Source organism: Coregonus clupeaformis, chromosome 19, assembly GCF_020615455.1.
Source record: "Coregonus clupeaformis isolate EN_2021a chromosome 19, ASM2061545v1, whole genome shotgun sequence".
Lineage (NCBI taxonomy): Eukaryota > Metazoa > Chordata > Actinopteri > Salmoniformes > Salmonidae > Coregonus > Coregonus clupeaformis.
The window spans coordinates 47,462,172-47,478,707 of NC_059210.1; the positions used below are offsets into that span (position 1 = coordinate 47,462,172).

Here is a 16,536-nt window from a genome sequence, read left to right on the forward strand (position 1 = left end):
CATAAATAGATAGATAAACTCTCTCTTCTCTCTCCAGCACCTCCATATGACGGTCCAGGCCTTGCAGGATGAACTGAGGATACAGAGAGACCTGAACCAGCTGCTCCAGCAGGACCCTGCCAGCCAAGGTCGCGACCTGGCCCTGACCTCTGAACCCACGGAGGAGAACTACCGTCGGCTATACGGGGACCACGAGCGTCAGGCCAAGGAGCTGTTCCTACTCAGGAAGACCCTGGAGGAGATGGAGCTGAGGATAGACACCCAGAAACAGACCCTGGGTGCCAGGGACGAGTCCATCAAGAAACTACTGGAAATGCTGCAGAGCAAAGGTGGGTTACTGTGCCACACACACACTGTGGCCATATTAGTAATGTTTTTATATTAACACATCTTCTAAATAACCATATGATTGTATTATATTCCAGGGCCGTCGGCTAAGGCGTCAGAGGAAGACCAGGAGAGAACCAGGAGACTGGCTGATGCTGAGATGCACAGACACCATCTAGAGTCCCTACTGGACCAGAGAGACAGGGAGACAACTGCTCTACGAGAGGTGAGGGACAGAGCGAGATGAGAGGGAGGGAGGTAACACATTGAGCTTTAGTTGGGTTACAATACAAACTATTAGGGATTGAGTGGTGTGTAGTAGACAATGTGTGAGGTGTAACGACCTTGTTCTCTTTAGGAGCTGCACCGTCGATACGAGGGAACCCCAGAGTCCACAAAAACCAAGGCTCTACAGACCGTCATCGACATGAAGGTACCCATCTCTGTGTGTGTGTGTCTGTAAGTGCATGCGTGAGTGTATTATAGGGCTGACCCCATTTAGTTGACTGGTCGATTTGGTCAATAGACTGTTGGTCGACCGAGATGTATTTTGTCGAACAGTAGACCCCCCCCACCCCACCCCCCCCACAAAAAATAATGGTGTACAAGAAACTTGCATGATTTGCGCCTGTCTATGTGGACTAATCCATTGTCGAGGTCGTGGGGATGGCACAGTCCATCACTCTGAGACGTGCTACTGAACTTGCTTATGCTTAGGCCTATATTGCGTAAGAACAATGGTGCAACACTAATAAAAAATATGATTTATTTATAACATGCGCTTTCTCCCGCGTTGCAAAGCAGTCACTGTCCGCGGTTCTGAAACACGCTGTTGAATTGGCGCCTTTTTGTAGACCATGTTGCTATGTGCGTAATAACAAAGTTACCCAGCATATTGGTGTTGAGAACAATGCAGCGGAGGCAGTTAGGAGATGAGAAAACAGCCCTTGCCTTAATTGTCTAAGAAAAGTGAGGAGAGGAAACCCCAACTTAATTAGGTCTATTTTTTATTTTTTATGTTTTTTATTTAACCTTTATTTAACCAGGTAAGCCAGTTGAGAACAAGTTCTCATTTACAACTGTGACCTGGCCAAGATAAAGCAAAGCAGTGCGATAAAAACAACAACAACACAGAGTAACATATGGAATAAACAAAACGTACAGTCAATAACACAATAGAAAATCTATATACAGTGTGTGCAAATGTAGTAAGTTATGGAGGTAAGGCAATAAATAGGCCATAGTGCAAAATAATTACAATTATAATTTAGTATTAACACTGGAGTGATAGATGTGCAGAAGATGATGTGCAAATAGAGATACTGGGGTGCAAATGAGCAAAATAAATAACAATGTAAATAGCAATATGGGGATGAGGTAGTTGGGTGGGCTAATTACAGATGGGCTGTGTACAGGTGCAGTGATCGGTAAGCTGCTCTGACAACTGATGCTTAAAGATAGTGAGGGCGATAAGTGTCTCCAGCTTCAGAGATTTTTGCAGTTCGTTCCAGTCATTTGCAGCAGAGAACTGGAAGGTCTATAATCAAAAGCCTAACTGTTAAATGTGCCTGGCTTTATAAATCATCCATGTACAGTGGATTTGGAAACAATTCAGACCCCTTGACTTTTTCCACATTTTGTTAAGTTACAGCCTTATTCTAAAATTGATTAAATTGTTTTTTCCCCTCATCAATCTACACACAATACCCCATAATGACAAAGCGAAAACAGGAAATGTTTGTTAATTTATAAAAAATAAATAAATATGATATCACATTTACATAAGGATTCAGACCCTTTACTCAGTACTTTGTTGAAGCACCTTTGGCAGCAATTACAGCCTTGAGTCTTCTTGGGTATGACGCTACAAGCTTGGCACACCTGTATTTGGGGAGTTTCTCCCGTTCTTCTCTGCAGATCCTCTCAAGCCCTGTCAGGTTGGATGGGGAGCGTCGTTGCACAGCTATTTTTTTTTTTAAGGTCTCTCCAGGGATGTTCGATCGGGTTGAAGTCTGGGCTCTGGCTGGACCACTCAAGGACATTCCGAGACTTATCCCGAAGCCACTCCTGCTTTGTCATGGCTTTGTGCTTAGGGTCGTTGTCCTGTTGGAAGGTGAACCTTCGCCCCAGTCTGAGGTCCTGAGCGCTCTGGAGCAGGTTTTCATCAAGGATCTCTCTGTACTTTGCTCCGTTCATCTTTCACTCGATCCTGACTAGTCTCCCAGTCCCTGCTGCTGAAAAATATCTCCATAGCATGATGCTGCCACCACTATGCTTCACTGTAGGGATGGTGCCAGGTTTCCTCCAGACGTGACGCTTGGCATTCAGGCCAAAGAGTTCAATCTTGGTTTCATCAGACCAGAGAATCCTGTTTCTCATCTTCTGAGAGTCCTTTAGGTGCCTTTTCGCAAACTCAATGCGGGCTGTCATGTGCCTTTTACTGAGGAGTGGCTTCCGTCTGGCCACTCTACCATAAAGGCCTGATTGTGGAGTGCTGCAGAGATGGTTGTCCTTCTGGAAGGTTCTCTCATCTCCACAGAGGAACTTTTGGAGCTCTGTCAGAGTGACCATCGGGTTCTTGGTCACGTTACTGACCAAGGCCCTTCTCCCCCGATTGCTCAGTTTGGCCGGGCAGCCAGCTCTAGGAAGAGTCTTGGTGGTTCAAAACCTCTTCCATCTAAGAATGATGGTGGCCACTGTGTTCTTGGGGACCTTGAATGCTGCAGCCATTTTTTGGTACCCTTCCCCAGAGCTGTGCCTTGACACAATACTGTCTCGGAGCTCTACGGACAATTCCTTCGACCTCATGGCTTGGTTTTCGCTCTGACATGCACTGTCAACTGTGGGACCTTTTTATATAGACAGTTATATATTTCTTAAAACCTGTTTTCGCTTTGTCATTATGGGGTATTGTGTGTAGATTGAAGGGAAAACATTAATTCAATCCATTTAAGAATAAGGCTGTGACGTAACAAAATGTGGGAAAAGTCAACGGGTCTGAATACTTTCCGAATGCACTGTATATCTACAGAAATAAGACAGATCCTGCTTCTGTTGCCTGTTTGAGTGTTTGTTTAATAGTCTACTGATTCCGTGAGCACCAAGCCTCACGCAACCACATGTCGGATAAACAATTTCACAAAATCGGCTGTTTTTAATCTTTGCTATGCTGTAATAAAGGCTCTCTGGTATTATTTATGTATTTCGTATTGTTCACACTTTCAAATTGTCAGAAATTATATTTATTATAATAATAACCCTCATTTTTCTTGATTTCCTTATTGTTATTAGTACTATTATTATTATCATTATAATAATAAGTAATGTCATTATCATCAGTAGGCTTAGTATAGCAGCCTTGTATAACCACCATCGAGCTGTAGGCCTAAGAGCGCATCCTGTTTAGTCTTAATACCGTAACCTATATTTCAACACTTACAGTGAGGGAAAAAAGTATTTGATCCCCTGCTGATTTTGTACGTTTGCCCACTGACAAAGAAATGATCAGTCTATAATTTTAATTGTAGGTTTATTTGAACAGTGAGAGACAGAATAACAACCCTAAAGAAATCCAGAAAAACGCATGTCAAAAATGTTATAAATTGATTTGCATTTTAATGAGGGAAATAAGTATTTGACCCCCTCTCAATCAGAAAGATTTCTGGCTCCCAGGTGTCTTTTTATACAAGTAACGAGCTGAGATTAGGAGCACACTCTTAAAGGGAGTGCTCCTAATCTCAGCTTGTTACCTGTATAAAAGACACCTGTCCACAGAAGCAATCAATCAATCAGATTCCAAACTCTCCACCATGGCCAAGACCAAAGAGCTTTCCAAGGATGTCACGGACAAGATTGTAGACTTACACAAGGCTGGAATGGGCTACAAGACCATCGCCAAGCAGCTTGGTGAAAAGGTGACAACAGTTGGTGCGATTATTCGCAAATGGAAGAAACACAAAAGACCTGTCAATCTCCCTCGGCCTGGGGCTCCATGCAAGATCTCACCTCGTGGAGTTGCAATGATCATGAGAACGGTGAGGAATCAGCCCAGAACTACACAGGAGGATCTTGTCAATGATCTCAAGGCAGCTGGGACCATAGTCACCAAGAAAACAATTGGTAACACACTACGCCGTGAAGGACTGAAATACGGCAGCGCCCACAAGGTCCCCCTGCTCAAGAAAGCACATATACAGGCCCGTCTGAAGTATGCCAATGAACATCTGAATGATTCAGAGGAGAACTGGGTGAAAGTGTTGTGGTCAGATGAGACCAAAATCGAGCTCTTTAGCATCAACTCAACTCGCCGTGTTTGGAGGAGGAGGAATGCTGCCTATGACCCCAAGAACACCATCCCCACCGTCAAACATGGAGGTGGAAACATTATGCTTTGGGGGTGTTTTTCTGCTAAGGGGACAGGACAACTTCACCGCATCAAAGGGACGATGGAAGGGGCCATGTACCTTCAAATCTTGGGTGAGAACCTCCTTCCCTCAGCCAGGACATTGAAAATGGGTCGTGGATGGGTATTCCAGCATGACAATGACCCAAACCACACGGCCAAGACAACAAAGGAGTGGCTCAAGAAGAAGCACATTAAGGTCCTGGAGTGGCCTAGCCAGTCTCCAGACCTTAATCCCATAGAAAATCTGTGGAGGGAGCTGAAGGTTCGAGTTGCCAAACGTCAGGCTCGAAACCTTAATGACTTGGAGAAGATCTGCAAAGAGGAGTTGGACAAAATCCCTCCTGAGATGTGTGCAAACCTGGTGGCCAACTACAAGAAACGTCTGACCTCTGTGATTGCCAACAAGGGTTTTGCCACCAAGTACTAAGTCATGTTTTGCAGAGGGGTCAAATACTTATTTCCCTCATTAAAATGCAAATCAATTTATAACATTTTTGACATGCGTTTTTCTGGATTTTGTTGTTGTTATTCTGTCTCTCACTGTTCAAATAAACCTACCATTAAAATTATAGACTGATCATGTCTTTGTCAGTGGGCAAACATACAAAATCAGCAGGGGATCAAATAATTTTTTTCCTCACTGTATATAGGCTACTGTATCAATCAATCATTCATTCGTTCATGTCATCACACAGCATATGAGTCATTCATGATTTGAAATGCAATAAAGCATTTTAGTTTTAAAAGAAAATATCAAAGCGACCTCTGAAGAATTCGCGTAAAAAATAAATAAACCGTTCCATTTTGGAAATTGCATTCACGAATGAATGTGACTGTTTTTTGTCTTTGCTGTATAAAGGCTTAACAAAAAAACTTTGGTATGATTATAATTGATTTAGTGTATACATTGTTCCAAATTGTCAGAGAAATTATATTGTAATCAAACAGCACCTGTTGGGCACACATAATATGCACTCAGCGCTCCTTACCTTCTTTTTTTTATCTCCAGTATTTTCCACAACTAGTCAAATTTATTCCACACATCTGACTCCCCCTTTACCTCCTGAGCAACCAGTAAACATTCCCCCATTTTGAGTTCATTTCTCACGTCCTCTGCATCCATTTTGCTGTTATGGTGTTGAGTTTGTTATAACTAATTTATTGATGTGATTATGATATGCTATAGGACAGGCCCTATTGGTCACGTGCATGCGATGCATACATGTGTCACGTAAAGAGAGCAAGGGTTGAGGGAATAGGGAATGTTTTTCCTAAACAAATGAGGGATTTCGGTAACAGAACATTTCAGTCAGAAATGGCTGTAATTATGTTGCAGCTTCAGCAACAAGGATAGCGCGATAAACACTTATGTTCTGTGGTGGTCACCGCAGCAGGGAGGAGAGACAGACAACCTGTGCTAGTCACACAGTCACTCGCTGTCATTTTTTTAACACAGCGCAGCAAGTCTGAGCCCGGCACAATCAAATCAATTGCGGTCAGACTCCCTCTAGTCATTTGTGTGTCTTAATTATTTCATCAAACAGTGCGCGTAAAGCATTAGACAAGCTCAGTCAGTGCATATAGTCGATTTGATTAAAACACATATGGTGTGTCTATGTATGGAAAAATGCATGTTTTAAAATTTAGACCAATCGATTGGTCGAAAGAACGGACGACTTTTGGTCGACCAAGATTTTATTTTTGTCGGGGACAGCCCTAGTGTATTAACCCCTTATCTGTCTGGTGTGTGTCAGGATGCTAAGATCAACTCACTGGAGCGAGGTCTGAGGGACATGGAGGAGGAGGTGATGATGTTGAAGTCCAACGGCCTGCTGAGCTGTGAGGAGAGACAGGAGGAGATTAAACAGATGGAAGTCTACCGCAGCCACACCAAGTTCATGAAGAACAAGGTCAGAGGTCACTTCCCCTCAGTTGTCATTGGTTAGAATTCCATTTCTATCCGTTTACAAATCAAATGAATTTTTTTTTGCCACATGTGCCGCATACAACCGGTGTAGACCTTACAGTGAAATGCTTACTTACATTGGTCGGACTTCAGTTCCCCTTGGTTCTGAGAGGTCAGAAGTCGGTTCAGTTCCTTCCAATCAGCTCAATATCAATCTGTTCTGTAGTTGTACATGTTCTCTTCATATCCCTACCTTCCTCCTTCTGCTCATCACCCTCTACCTCTCCTCTACCATTCCTCTCTTCTCCCCTTTTTTGCTCTTATTGTCCTCTTCCTCCACCTCTCCCTTCTCTTTCTCCTCTTCTCCTCCCTCTCTCTCACTCTCTTTCACTGTCTCAGATGGACCAGGTGAAGCAGGACTTGTCCAGGAAGGACACAGAGCTGCTGGGTTTGCAGACCAAGCTGGAGACTCTGACCAACCAGTTCTCTGATAGCAAGCAGCACATCGAGGTCCTCAAGGAGTCTCTGACTGCTAAAGAACAACGAGCTGCCATCCTACAGACAGAGGTACACACACATATATTTCAGAACGAGCAATATAAATATATATACTCTCTCACAGGCCAGTGTATTAGGTACACAACCCCGTTCACGAAAATGGATTGCCCCTATAGACAGTGAGTCATGTGGCCGTGACTTGCTATATAAAGCAGGCAGACAGGCATCAAGGCATTCTTACTGTACGATTGAACAGGCAAAGTGAGTGACCTAAGAATGGGCAAAACGAGTGACCTAAAGCGACTTTGAGCGTGGTATAATCGTCAGTGCCAGGCATGCCGGATCCAGTATCTTAGAAACGGCCGCAATCCTGGGCTTTTCACACACGACATTGCCTAGGGTTTACAGAGAATGGTCAACCCTAGTCAGCGGCAGTCCTGTGGGCGAAAACAGCTTGTTGATGAGAGCAGTGGAAGGAGAATGGTAAGAATCGTGCAAGCTAACAGGCGGGCTACAAACAGACAAATAACGGCGCAGTACAACAGTGGTGTGCAGAACGGCATCTCGGAACGCACAACATGTCAATCCTTGTCATGGATGGGCTATGACCACACTGGGTTCCACTCCTATTAGCTAAAAACAAGAAGAAGCGTCTCCAGTGGGCACACGATCACCAACACTGGACAATTGAGGAGTGGAAAAACATTGCCTGGAACATGATCGTGAGTTCAGTTTACTTGAGTGGCCTGCGCAGTCCCCAGACCTCAACCCAATACAGCATCTTTGGGATGAGATGGAATGGCTGTTCGCAGCATGAATGTACCGCCGTCCAATCTGAAGCAACTGCGTGATGCCATTGCGTCAGCATGGACCAACATCCTTGTGGAACGTTTCTGACACCTTGTAGAATGCCCCAAATAATTCAGGCTGTTCTGGAGGCAAAGGGGGGTCCGTCCCGGTACTTGATGGGTGTACCTAATACAATGTACAGCGCGCACACACACAGACCCAGTATACTGAGCTGTTCTCCTCTGCCCTCTACTGGCCAGGTGGATGCATTGCGTCTGCGTCTGGAGGAGAAGGAGACCACTCTGAACAAGAAGAGTAAACAGATCCAGGAGATGTCTGAGGAGAAGGGCACGCTCAACGGAGAGATCCACGACCTCAAGGACATGCTGGAGGTCAAGGAGCGAAAGGTCAACGTCCTGCAGAAGAAGGTGGGCCTCGACTATATAACACACTGTATAATACAATGGGATACAATACCTCATACTACGTCCTATTTAGTAGGCGTTTTGTGTATGTCTTTTGTCTAGCTCGCCTAAGTGTGTTTGTGTGTCCAGATTGAGAACCTGCAGGAGCAGCTGAGAGACAAGGAGAAGCAAATGAGCAGCCTGAAGGAGAGAGTCAAGTCTTTACAGGCAGACACCTCTAACACAGACACTGCTCTCACCACACTGGAGGAGTCCCTTGCTGAGAAGGTACACAGACACACACACAGACACACACACTCACACTCAGACTCCAACAGAGAGACACAAGCAATGTGTGTCATTTAAAGTCATGCTGTTTCTGTCCTGGATGTTTGTGGTTCTCTCATATGGGCTCTGAAATTATGTGACGATGATGTTGTTCTGTGCCTCCCCTCCTATTCTCTCCTCTGTAGGAGCGTATCATTGAGCGTCTGAAGGAGCAGAGAGACAGAGACGACAGGGAGAAGACTGAGGAGATCGACAGCAACAAGAAAGAACTGAAGGATCTGAAGGAGAAAGTCAGTCTGCTGCAGGGAGATCTGTCCGACAGAGAGGTGAACACGCGTGTACACACATACACACACTGTAGTGACACTGACACATTTATTAACCCCACCCTCCCTCTCTCCAGACTAACCTGTTGGACCTGAAGGAGCATGCGTCGTCCCTGGCCTCCTCAGGGCTGAAGAAAGACTCCAAGCTGAAGAGTATGGAGATCTCTCTGGAGCAGAGGAAGGAGGCGTGTCTCAAACTGGAGAACCAGCTCAAGAGGGTGAGATATTGGCCTTAGACACTGATCTAAGGCTACCTTTGCTGTGAGTGTGTGTGTGTCTGACTGTGTGTGTGTGTGTGTCTGTTTCCAGGCACAGAATGCGACGTTCGAGGCCAAGGCGAACACGGAGCTGTCGGAGCGCATCACCTCCCTGGAGCGGGAAGTTACCCGACACCGAGAGGATTCTGGGAAGGCTCAGGCGGAGGTGGACCGGCTGCTGGAGATCCTGAGAGAGATGGAGAACGAGAAGAATGACAAGGACCGCAAGATCAACGAGCTGGAGAGGTGTGTGTGTGTGGTGTGTGTGTGTGTGTGTTTGTGTATCTTTCTGACTGTTTGTTTGTGTCTGACTCATAGTCTCTGTAAACAGCAGTCTAACTATAGAAATGTGTATGAGCTCCTACCTGGTCTAATGTATGTGTTTTCTTCTGAAATACCACACGGTCCTACTCTTCTCCTTCCACCTTCTCGTCTTCCTGCTCTCTGAATCTGTTTCTCTCTCCTGCCTTTTTGCCGGAACTCTCTGTCTCCTCTCCAGTCAGTCCTCCAGGTTAGTAACATGTTTTCTACATGGCCTCTATGTACTGGCTTGACTTCCTCCCTCCCTTCTTCCCCCATCCTCCCTCTCTCTTCTTCTCAATTGCTTTTGCTCTCCCTCCCCTGCCCTCCCACTCTCACATTCACCAGTCTCTTCACCCCGCTTCATTTTCTCTTTCTCCCCCCTCTCTTTCTGTCTAACTCCCTCTCCCTTTGATGCTTCAGTGGAATGTGTGTAAGCCTATGGGAATGTGTGTAACCCAGTCCTCCTGTGTCCCATGGTGCCCTCCAGACAGACCAAGGACCAGAGTAAGAAGGTGGCGTCTCTGAAACATAAGGAGCAGGTGGAGAAGAGTAGGAACGCCCAACTGAAGAACGAAGCCAAAAAGAGAGAGGACAACATCTCAGAGAGCTCTCAACAGGTCAAGGTGAGGCATGGGGGGGGGGTGGCTGTATCGATGTGTGCGACTAATGTCAACACTCACAAAGAAAGCTCTCCTTGTTGCACTAAATGTAGTTTGACATCAATATCCTTAATTGTCTTCCTCTACCTCTCTTCTCTCTTCCTCCTGTCGTCTTCTATTCATGTTCTTCTCCCCTCCAGGACTCTCTGCGGTTGAAGACGGAGCGTATCGAGGAGTTAGAGGAGGCTCTGAGAGAGAGTGTTCAGATCACAGCAGAGAGAGAGATGGTGCTGGCACAGGAGGAGGCTGCCAGGAACCACCAGGAGAAACAGGTACGCACACACGCAACAGAAGTACACGCGCACTGGCACACACACGTACACGCACGTACCCGCCCACACATACACACACACACTTGCAACACAAATACACACTCATGCAGTGGACACACACATACCGCAAGCACATGCACTCACTAAAAGAACACCTTGAGAAAGCGCACACACATATACACATGTACAAAGCTACACAGACGGCTTCTATCTCCTCTCCTTTCAGCCCTGCTGGCTACGTTTCACTCTCGCCCTGCCATCCCTCCTTTTCTCCGTTTTCTTATCTCTCATTTTCTCCTGTTTTATCTCTGCTACTCACTGCCTCTCAGAAGCACTCACACAAACCAATGCATGAGTCCAACCACGCCCACTTTAAGTGGTCTAAGGTATGACATAATGTTGTATTTCACCCTTTGGATCAGTAGTAGCTCTTCAGACCATATTATCATTTTACCATTTACCTACTATTCACTTTGAAATTACATGGCGTCAACTAAACTTTCTGGTTAGAGCCTGACCTATATGTTTTTCTGGGGTCCAATTCCGATTTCTGGGGGGCAAAACGTACCGATATATCTGCCGATATACTGTTTTACATCTGGGAAATGAAAAAGTATATTTTTTCCACACTGAATTCTCATAAATTGTCCAATATCTATGCTTCAAATGTTAATTTCATATATTGTGTTAATAATGACAGATCATGAGAATGGCCGCAAGTGTTCAGATAAGCATGAGATTCCCTTTTTTCATCCTATTTATTGAATATCGGTTATCGGTCAATAACGATTTTATAGCGTTAAACGGCCAATATCGGCCGATTTTAATATCGGTCGGGCTCTACTTCTGGTATGTATTTCTAGTAATGCCAATCTGTAACTAGTTGGTAACTAATGATACTAACATACGTCTTGCTGGTAGTATTTACAATGCACCCCAGATAATTAAGTAGTTATTATTTAGCAATATTGAGTTGTACTGTTAACCATGTGACTTCTAAGTAAATGACAGGTAAATGAAAGTACTACAGTGAAGTAGTATATTTAGTGCTGTTTAGAGCTGTCATTGGAGCCCCTTGTTGTACATCCAACTCCTCAGTGGGGTTGGGTCCAGAAACAAACCCTAGTCCGGGGATCGGCAACAGGCAGCCCGCGGGCCAAAACCTGCCAGCGAGTGATTTTTAAAACGTTTTCAGCTAAAAATGAGAATCTGTTCACCAGGTATTCCCACTAATAAAAAAAAGAGACGTGTAATCAAGGTATGAAATTATTGTTATTTTAAAATACAATCTCTTTTTGGGCTTAGTTGTGGTCAATTCGCAGTGTACAAATTATTATAATTTTGTTCTGGCCCCCTGACTAGCTGCTCTGACAAAATCCGACCAACAGCTGAATTTAGTTGCCTAACCCTGTTCACCATATTGCTGGTCTATAACCCGTCAATCCGTTCAGATTTACACTAGTGGCTAGGGTGTAAGGGCTAATGCCTAGGGGTTAGGGGTTCTTTCTGGACAGAGACATATTTTCAATAACATACAACCTCTGATGGCCCTCAAAATGGGTCTGTACAGGAGGAAGGTTATGTCTTTGAATGATGAACACGTCTCATACATTTTCACTCTCTCTACTTGTGTGTTTGTACTGTCTTCGTTCTATGGTGCGTGTGTGTGTGTGGTGTGTGTGCAGATTGAGGAGCTGCTGGGGGCCATGGAGAAGGTGAAACAGGAGCTGGAGTCCATGAGGGCCAAGCTGTCGTCTACCCAGCAGTCCCTGTGTGAGAAGGAGGCCCACCTGACCACGCTGAGGGTTGAACGCAGGAAACACCTGGAGGAGGTGCTGGAGATGAAGTAAGACACACACAAACACACACTGTTTAAACACCGTTTCCATTCCCCCCACTTTACCAAGTCACCAAACATCTTACGGTCAGGTAATGCTGTAAAACTCCAAGGTAATCGAATATCATGCACAGTGTAGATGACTCATTATTCTAAAATGCCACCCTGTAATTCCTCCTCGGTGCAGACAGGAGGCGCTGCTGGCAGCCATCAGTGAGAAGGACGCCAACATCGCCCTGCTGGAGCTGTCCTCGTCCAAGAAGAAGAAGACCCAGGATGAGGTGGCTCTGCTGAAGAGAGAGAAGGACCGTCTGGTACAACAGCTCAAACAGCAGGTAGGGAAAACTCCCTCGTCACGTGACCTGGGTCCGGCCACTGTGACATTAGAGATGTATTTCAATAATGCTAAGTCACTTCCTCTACTCATCTCCTCTCCTTCACCTGAAATAGGGAGAGACTAAACAGACCTCCAATCGTTTATACATATAGCTATTGACTTTGCAGTGAGTGTCAAAATCAAAAGAGTAGGCAGCCTTAAACTCCTCTTGGCACAGCTGCCTGCTCAATGCACCATGAATATGCTGGTCAAAAACGTTCCTTAAGTCTCTCTCCCTGAAATCCTTTCCACATTCTCCTCTCTTCCCCCTTTCTCCTCCGTCCTCCATCTTTCTCGCTCTCCCAGACTCAGAACCGTATGAAGCTAATGGCAGACAACTATGAGGACGACCACCTGAAGACCGCCCCCGACCAGACCAATCACAAACCTTCTCCAGATCAGGTGGGTACCCAGTCAACCAAACAGAATCCTATATTTTGCACTCAAAGGCTATCTCTAGATAAAATGTGATATTGTGATAGCATGTGCAGCTTAACCAGAATAGACTTTCTTTCTCCAGTATATGAATTTATGTCAACTGTCTTTCTGTCCCTGAAGTGAAATTGAATCATCACTCCTAATACAGTGAGGGAAAAAAGTATTTGATCCACTGCTGATTTTGTACGTTTGCCCACTGACAAAGAAATGATCAGTCTATAATTTTAATGGTAGGTTTATTTGAACAGTGAGAGACAGAATAACAACAAAAAAATCCAGAAAAACGCATGTCATAAATGTTATAAATTGATTTGCATTTTAATGAGGGAAATAAGTATTTGACCCCCTCTCAATCAGAAAGATTTCTGGCTCCCAGGTGTCTTTTATACAGGTAACAGGCTGAGATTAGGAGCACACTCTTAAAGGGGGTGCTCCTAATCTCAGCTTGTTACCTGTATAAAAGACACCTGTCCACAGAAGCAATCAATCAATCAGATTCCAAACTCTCCATCATGGCCAAGACCAAAGAGCTCTCCAAGGATGTCAGGGACAAGATTGTAGACCTACACAAGGCTGGAATGGGCTACAAGACCATCGCCAAGCAGCTTGGTGAGAAGGTGACAACAGTTGGTGCGATTATTCGCAAATGGAAGAAACACAAAATAACTGTCAATCTCCCTCGACCTGGGGCTCCATGCAAGATCTCACCTCGTGGAGTTGCAATGATCATGAGAACGGTGAGGAATCAACCCAGAACTACACGGGAGGATCTTGTCAATGATCTCAAGGCAGCTGGGACCATAGTCACCAAGAAAACAATTGGTAACACACTACGCCGTGAAGAACTGAAATCCTGCAGCGCCCGCAAGGTCCCCCTGCTCAAGAAAGAACATCTACAGGGCCGTCTGAAGTTAGCCAATGAACATCTGAATGATTCAGAGGAGAACTGGGTGAAAGTGTTGTGGTCAGAAGAGACCAAAATGGAGCTCTTTGGCATCAACTCAACTCGCCGTGTTTGGAGGAGGAGGAATGCTGCCTATGACCCGAAGAACACCATCCCCACCGTCAAACATGGAGGTGGAAACATTATGCTTTGGGGGTGTTTTTCTGCTAAGGGGACAGGACAACTTCACCGCATCAAAGGGATGATGGACGGGGCTATGTTTTTTTTTTGTTATTCTGTCTCTCACTGTTCAAATAAACCTACCATTTAAAATGATAGACTGATCATGTCTTTGTCAGTGGGCAAACGTACAAAATCAGCAGGGGATCAAATACTTTTTTCCCTCACTGTATAAACAATTTAATCTTTCTTCAGCACCTAAACCTAAGTGTTCTCTCTCGCACTCTTTCTTCTGTCTCGTGCACACACACTAACCAAGTGTTATTTTCTAATGCTGCGATTGGCTAAACCATCTGTCCAATAGGATGATGAGGAGGGTATCTGGGCATAGCCAACCCTGTGCCCTCCTCCCCTCTCTCTCTCTGCCAATTTGTTCAGAAGGGTGAGCACGAATGAATGTCAGTCATCTGTCCATTCTTCACCTCCTCCCTGGCATGTTTGCTCTTATTCCATCGTTCAGTGTGTTCGTTCTGCTCCTCCATTTTGTTTTGTCGTCTTTCTCTCCTCTCACCATTTTAAGTTGGTGTGTCTGTGAACAACTGAGTCATTCAAATAGTCAGACACACACACAGCAGGACACACTTCTGTCCCACATACCATACTCCACAATCCCATCTCCTTAATGCATGTGAGATGCAGCCTTATTCTTCCTCCTTCTGCATGCTCCATGCTTTTGGTTTAGCATGGTTTAGCCTCTGAAAACACACTGGGACCTAATGAAATGACATTTTTCTCTCTCTTCCTTTATCCAACTGGTTCCTTCATTTATTTCTCCCCTCCCTCTCCCCCCTTCCCCCTGTCCCATCCAGATGATCCCACCTCTCCTGTCCCTGAGTGAAAATCGCAGTAAGCTGAAGCTCTACATCGACCACCTGACTGACCTCTGCCACGACCGAGACCCCAGCATCCTCAGTGACCTGACCCCGCCCCTCCACTATCACCACACCAACCCACCAGCCTGGGAGGAGGAGCTACACAAGTTGACTCTGGAGCAGGTAACAGAGGAATAGTCAGAGTCGGTATTTAATGTCATAAGAAGGAATTCCTCTCGACCACGCCCACAAATTGGGGAAAACCAAACATTCTTTCCCATTGACCGTCATTGTAAAAGAGCCAACTTCGTCATAGATTTTTTGTTATACAGAAATACCAAAACATGCCGAAAAGCTGCTGTGTTGTTCAATGTACATGTAACCTGGTAAAATCTCGGAATCTACGGTTCGCAATGCTTCCATGTAGGGAAATGGAGCCTGCGAGAAGAGCCCCGTGTAGCTCAGTTGGTAGAGCATGGCGCTTGCAACGCCAGGGTTGTGGGTTTGATTCCCACGGGGGGCCAGTATGAAAAATAAAATATGTATGCACTCACTAACTGTAAGTCGCTCTGGATAAGAGCGTCTGCTAAATGACTGAAATGAAATGTAAATGTAAGAGCCCTGTGGCTTCAGGCTTTTCGGTGTGGAAGTATTCATACCCCTTGATTTAATCCACATTTTGTTGTTACAGCCTGAATTCAAAATGTATTAAATAGATTATTATGTTTTTAGAAATGATTGAACATTTTAGGAAAATGAAATACAGAAATATCTCATTTACATAAGTATTCACACCCCTGAGTCAATACTTTGTAGAAGCAACTTTGGCGGCGATTACAGCTTTGAGTTGTCTTGGGTGTGTCTGTATCAGCTTTTCACATCTGGATTTGGGGAATTCCCTTGCAGTTTTTCTCAAGCTCTGTTAAGTTATACGGTGCCTTCGGAAAGTATTCAGACCCCTTGACGTTTTCCACATTTTGTTAAATTAGAGCCTTATTCTAAAATGGATTAAATAAATACAAATCCTCAGCAATCTACACACAATACCCCATAATGACAAAGTGAAAACAGGTTTTTAGAAATGTTTGCAAATGTATTAAAAACTAAAAACAGAAACACCTTATTTACATAAGTATTCAGACCCTTTGCTATGAGACTCGAAATTGAGCTCAGGTGCATCCTGTGTCCATTGATCATCCTTGAGATGTTTCTACAACTTGATTGGAGTCCACCTGTGGTAAATTCAATTGATTGGACATGATTTGGAAAGAAACACACCTGTCTATATAAGGTCCCATAGTTGACAGTGCATGTCAGAGCAAAAACCAAGCCATGAGGTCGAATGAATTGTCCGTAGAGCTCCGAGACAGGATTGCATCGAGGCACAGATTTGGGCAAGTGTACCAAAACATTTCTGCAGCATTGAAGGTCTCCAAGAACACAGTGGCCTCCATCATTCATAAATGGAAGAAGTTTGGAACCACCAAGACTCTTCTTAGACCTGGCCACCTGGCCA

The 16,536-nt window shown here is 44.8% G+C and overlaps 1 protein-coding gene across 4 annotated transcripts in view; it reads left to right on the forward strand.

Annotated features, from left to right (window-relative positions):
• The window catches only part of LOC121532183 (ELKS/Rab6-interacting/CAST family member 1), a 44,030-nt gene that overhangs the window by 18,975 nt on the left and 8,519 nt on the right, over positions 1 to 16,536 (forward strand). For 2 of the 4 annotated variants that reach the window (XM_041837953.2, XM_041837952.2), the window contains exons 4-20: positions 38 to 329; positions 426 to 553; positions 686 to 760; positions 6,487 to 6,642; positions 7,038 to 7,205; positions 8,186 to 8,353; positions 8,480 to 8,617; positions 8,803 to 8,943; positions 9,021 to 9,161; positions 9,253 to 9,446; positions 9,700 to 9,711; positions 9,991 to 10,126; positions 10,303 to 10,434; positions 12,120 to 12,280; positions 12,459 to 12,606; positions 12,954 to 13,049; positions 15,018 to 15,203. In XM_041837953.2, coding sequence (XP_041693887.1) covers positions 38 to 329; positions 426 to 553; positions 686 to 760; positions 6,487 to 6,642; positions 7,038 to 7,205; positions 8,186 to 8,353; positions 8,480 to 8,617; positions 8,803 to 8,943; positions 9,021 to 9,161; positions 9,253 to 9,446; positions 9,700 to 9,711; positions 9,991 to 10,126; positions 10,303 to 10,434; positions 12,120 to 12,280; positions 12,459 to 12,606; positions 12,954 to 13,049; positions 15,018 to 15,203 — 2,472 coding nt within the window. Of the gene's footprint in view, positions 1 to 37; positions 330 to 425; positions 554 to 685; positions 761 to 6,486; positions 6,643 to 7,037; positions 7,206 to 8,185; positions 8,354 to 8,479; positions 8,618 to 8,802; positions 8,944 to 9,020; positions 9,162 to 9,252; positions 9,447 to 9,699; positions 9,712 to 9,990; positions 10,127 to 10,302; positions 10,435 to 12,119; positions 12,281 to 12,458; positions 12,607 to 12,953; positions 13,050 to 14,512; positions 14,591 to 15,017; positions 15,204 to 16,536 lie in introns of those variants that run through there. The other 2 variants (XR_005994259.1, XM_041837954.2) reach the window with 2 other exon arrangements.